The sequence below is a fragment of the Plasmodium inui genome, assembly GCF_000524495.1.
Source record: "Plasmodium inui San Antonio 1 unplaced genomic scaffold supercont1.9, whole genome shotgun sequence".
Classification (NCBI taxonomy): Eukaryota; Apicomplexa; class Aconoidasida; order Haemosporida; family Plasmodiidae; genus Plasmodium; species Plasmodium inui.
This window is the reverse complement of record NW_008481843.1, coordinates 160,673-165,314: the sequence shown is the minus strand read 5'-3', so window position 1 is coordinate 165,314 and position 4,642 is coordinate 160,673. Positions and strand designations below refer to the sequence as shown.

Sequence of the window (4,642 nt, the reverse complement as noted above, 5' to 3'; positions counted from 1 at the left end):
AGCGGGTGTGAGCACGTTTGTGAACAATTCTGTGTGCAACGGGATCGACGCAGCGGGATCCGTGTAACGGCTGCTGCGAAGTGGCAATTGTGCTACTCCGTGTGCTGTGCGAAATGGTCCCTTACAGGTCTGCTTCTGCTCCGCGAGGTCGGTCAGCGACGTGAAGGCAATCTTCAGCTCCCTAAAGGGGGATTAGCGGTGGATTAGCAGTGGATTAGAGGTGGATTAGAGGTGGATTAGAGGTGGATTAGCGGTGGATTAGCGGTGGATTAGCGGTGGATTAGCGGTGGATTAGCGGTGGATTAGCGGTGGATTAGCGGTGGAATGGCTGCCGCGGATTGGCTGCCGCGGATTGGCTGCAGTGGAGTCGCTGGCGCAACGCTGGGAAGGTACCCCCTCACAGATAGATGCTCTCCCCCCCTTACGTGTGCTGCAAATCGCAGATCTGCTTCAAAAGGTTGAGCTCATTCTGCAGGTATTTGTTCTTCTTGAGGAAGTCTATCTTGACCTTGCTGTCCTTGTGTGGGGGGTCCACCTCGCCTTCCTCTTCGCTCGTCTCCTTGTTAATGTTTTGTTTAATTTCTTGTTCCTTCATTTTTAACTCGTCCAGTTTTTCCTTAGCCTCCTGTATAAGTTTCTGTTTATCATCAAGGGTATCATTTTTGACGTCTTTTTCCATGGTGGCAGTGCTGACCTTCTCTGTATCCTGTATATCCATAATCGCATGTGTAACGACAACACATCGGATGTAGAGGAGTAAAATGTAGGGCACTTCCTTAATGCTGGCTAGCTCCAACCACTGCTGAATTTGCAGTTTCATTTCCTCCTCGGAGGTGTTAAAATTCATGCCTCTATCTTTGCATATCTCTATCAAGGTGTGTTTTTTCAAATTATCCACCCCTTCGTAGATGAGTTCTCTGTCTTCCCTCTGTAGGCGCAAGAAGTGATGCCTCAGTTGCAGCACCACGTGGTAATGCATTCCGTAGGGCTTCAGTCCAAGCAGGTGACAAATGGTTTGTAGCGTTTTTAAATTCATTTGGTCCAGTACAAAATCGTCCTTAAAAATTTTGGCTATTTTTAAAGTGTCCCCTACACTTAAAAAGGGGTTAACATCTTTTTCATCTTTATTAATCAACTGCTGATGAAATTTAAATAAAATTTTTTTTTTTTTTTCTGAGTCAATTCCAATATTTTCATTTAGCTGTTTTTCTTTTTCCTCAATTAGTTGCTGCAGAAATTTGGCTAGCTGCTGTTTTGCATACAAATTTTTCTTAATATTCACAAAATTATCATCATTATTTTTAAAAGTGGAGGGTAATAAATTGGGATAAATCTTCAGAAATAATGGAAGTAAAAACTCCGCAAATGGGACAATGATGAAAAATGAAAAAGGAATTAATTTGAACATGTCATTCATTGTCCGAATTAGCAACTTATATTCTGAGTACGACAGTCTGTGTCCCTTTAACCTTTTTATGATTAAATTTTTCGAAATCTTCATATTGGTGAGGAATAGGAGGACTCCTGTTTTGACCCACACGACGGTGTGCTTTATATTTTTCTTTAAATCGGCCCAATACACCTTCAGTATCGATGGCTGTATGATTATTATTTTTGTCTGCTGTCCTGCCTTTTTTATGAAGGTACAAATTAGCTTCATTCCGTTTGTTCCCTTCTTACACATTTTTGCGATTTTTCCCCTCTCCCTTTCGTTATTTTTTATTTTTTTTTTTTTCATCATTTCGATCACGTCTGTGTAGTCTTCTCCCCCTTGCAAAGTGGTGTTAGCATCACCGACAGGGGAGTGATCCCTTTTGAGGGAACTCTCTTCTGTCTTCTCCTGTTGATTGCCCTGTTGCGCTTTACAGGATTCAGGGGAATTGCCCCCTTTGGTTGCTTCTCCCTCAAGGGAGCTGCTCCCTTCCTTATCATCCCTCGGTACATTCGTTGAAAACTTCTTCCTTGCACTATTCGCGTAGATGGGGTTCCTCCCTTTCGTTTGGCAGAGTTGTGTTACCACTAGGGACACTCCGTTTCGGAGCGCACGGCAGTGGTGACCAAACGCAACACCGATGCAGACGTTGACATCCGCGCCGATACTAATGCTGCTTATTACTCTTGGGATGGGGGTGTTATTCCCTTCTTCTTCCTTCCAGACTGGCAGACTCCCCTTACGGGGGATGATGACCTGGTTGCCGCCCACACTAAGCGACTTCTCAACCGAGGGGTAACTCACGAAGGACCTCTTCAAACCGACTCGCACATTCGTCGAGATGAGCCTGTACACGACCCTGCTCGGTCGAAGCTTCATCGTGCCTCGCCTGAGGGGTGCTCACTCGAGAATGTCGGTTCGGTTGTCCTGTTGTCGGGTTGTTTGCTTTTTACTTCCTTGCTCGCTTACTCCCTTTTTGACCCCTTCACCTTAGCGTAGTTTTTTCTTCAGTCCGATTTATGGGGCGCGAGAAAGCAGAGAGGTGGCGGCAGTGCAGGGGGGGGCTTAATCGGGTGAAAAGTGCGTGCAGGTCGACGCGACATTGCTGCGGGGGAGCGCGCGTAGAAGCGTTACAGCTCTTAAGGGGGTCACTTAGAGGTGTGTAGTGGAGCACATTTGGGCGCGTTCAACGGTGTTCCGTTGAGCGTTTGTTTTATTTTATCTTATTCTATTATATTATATTGTATTCCACTTTATTGTATTTTTTTTTTTGAAGACGCGGGGCAAATCAGCTCATCTGAGCGTATTTTTCTCTACCACTTCGAAACTGGCAACTTCTTCCACGTGGCAGCCTCCTTTTCTGTTTGCTAGGGCCCTTACGCACGACCCATTTTGGTCGTTTGGCAGTTGTGCTCCTCTCCGCTGCGTCTATGTGCGTCGGCGTCGTGGGGCCCAATGTCTTCAATCACATAGTTGCCACGGAGGCGAACTGGTAAAGGTGCTCGATCGCTATGCCTCTCTATCGCTATCGCTCCGTCTCGTTATTTTTTCCCTTCCAAGTTACTGTCCTATATATGCGAAATGGGGGAGGGGGGAAAGGTCAGCCACAAATTGGGAGGGCTTCCACATCCAGAGAAGAAGTGTTCCCCCTGGACTACACCTATGCCTCTTCTTCCGTAGGGGCACAGTCAAGAGGAAATACAAAAAAACCGCGTCAAAGAGAACTCGCTTTTAGGCTAATGCGTTTTCTGTAAACACGCAGGTCAGGAATGAAAGAAAAAAAAAAAGGAAACACAGGAGAAGATATGTATTTAAATAACTGTACTTACTGTATGTAAACAAATCTCTGCTGTGCTGGTGCTTGTATGATCTTTCTTCGTTTCCGAAACCCCACTGCAGAAGGGCTCTCACGCATATGTAGGATCCATCAAATGAAAAATAACTTAAAGAGGAAAATTCAAAAAAAAAGGATATATCAACAAAACGACATTTAACCATACGGTTACTTTGTCGCGGGAATGAAATTAACGCACATGGATTTTGGGGGTTCCACTGAAAAAAAAAGGAAAAAAAGAAAAAAAAAAAATCCCCCTACCTGTGAAGATGGCACAGAAGTGCATGGGGAGAAAGAGCGAACAGCTTTTCTTCGCCACGTGCCCACGTCATTTTGCATAATTGGAAGAACAGCAAGGATGGGGGGGGGAGTAAAAGGTGAAGAAGCATACGTACATGTATGTATATATTTATGCGCGTATATTTGCTTACTCATGTTTGTATTTTCTCATTTGTGGAGAAGAGGAAAAAAGGAAACCTACACGAGGGAGCAACTCATCACTGTGTCGTCACTTCGACTGAGCACCCTACAATTGCGACAGCCGAAGGCTTCACGCTCTCCTCATTTTGGCCCCTTTCGCATTGTGTAGTGCCTGCATTGTTGCATGGCAGTTCGCCTTAGTTTGTCGCGCCCGCCATTTGGGTCTCTTTGTCATCCTGGCCATTGGCTTCCTTTTTTTGTTCCATGAGTTTGTTTCATGAGTTTGTTTCATGATTCTGTTCCATGAGTTTGTTCCATGAATTTGTTTCATGACTCTGTTCCATGAGTCTGTTCCATGAGTCTGTTCCATGAGTCTGTTCCATGAGTCTGTTCCATGAGTTTGTTCCATGAGTCTGTTCCACGAGTTTGTTCTAGCTGTTTGTTCCTTTTTTTGCCTCCATTCTTACCTTTTTTTTTTTTTTGCCGGTGTGTCAACTCTGGAAACTCCCCACATGCAGCCAAAATAAGCAGCTGCATGCGCACCTGTTGCGGACTATCCTGGTGGAGATGCGGCTACGGAGGAAGGGCACATGCACAGGATCAATTCATATGTCTCATTTGACCCTGCGCCGGCAACGCTGAGAAACGCTTATGCGTCCATCGGGACGGTCGCGCCATCGGACAACTGTACGTTGGTACCATTTACCGGGTAAATAAAGAGAATAACAGGATGTCTGTTACCACCACCAGCAGCGGCACCACCACCGAGAAGGCTTCTTTGCACACCAAGGCATCGTACAGATGAGTTATGTGCTGTTTAACGAATAGTTTGTAAAAGGACAACCCTTCCTAGTCGTCCCAGTGCTCCGACTGTCCTAGTCACTCTGCCCGCGTGAACCGTCCCATTTCATCCCATTGCGCTGTCAAAGGGGGGAAGCACCACGCGTAGGGGGAGT

The 4,642-nt window shown here is 45.8% G+C and overlaps 1 protein-coding gene across 1 annotated transcript; it reads right to left on the bottom strand.

Annotated features, from left to right (window-relative positions):
• Positions 1-421: 421 nt before the first annotated feature.
• Positions 422-2,311, bottom strand: C922_02509 (hypothetical protein; the record flags this gene model as incomplete). Its single annotated transcript, XM_008818108.1, has 1 exon — positions 422-2,311. The coding sequence occupies one exon, from the start codon at positions 2,309-2,311 to the stop codon at positions 422-424; it is 1,890 nt and encodes a 629-aa protein (XP_008816330.1).
• Between the last annotated feature and the right edge of the window lie 2,331 nt (positions 2,312-4,642).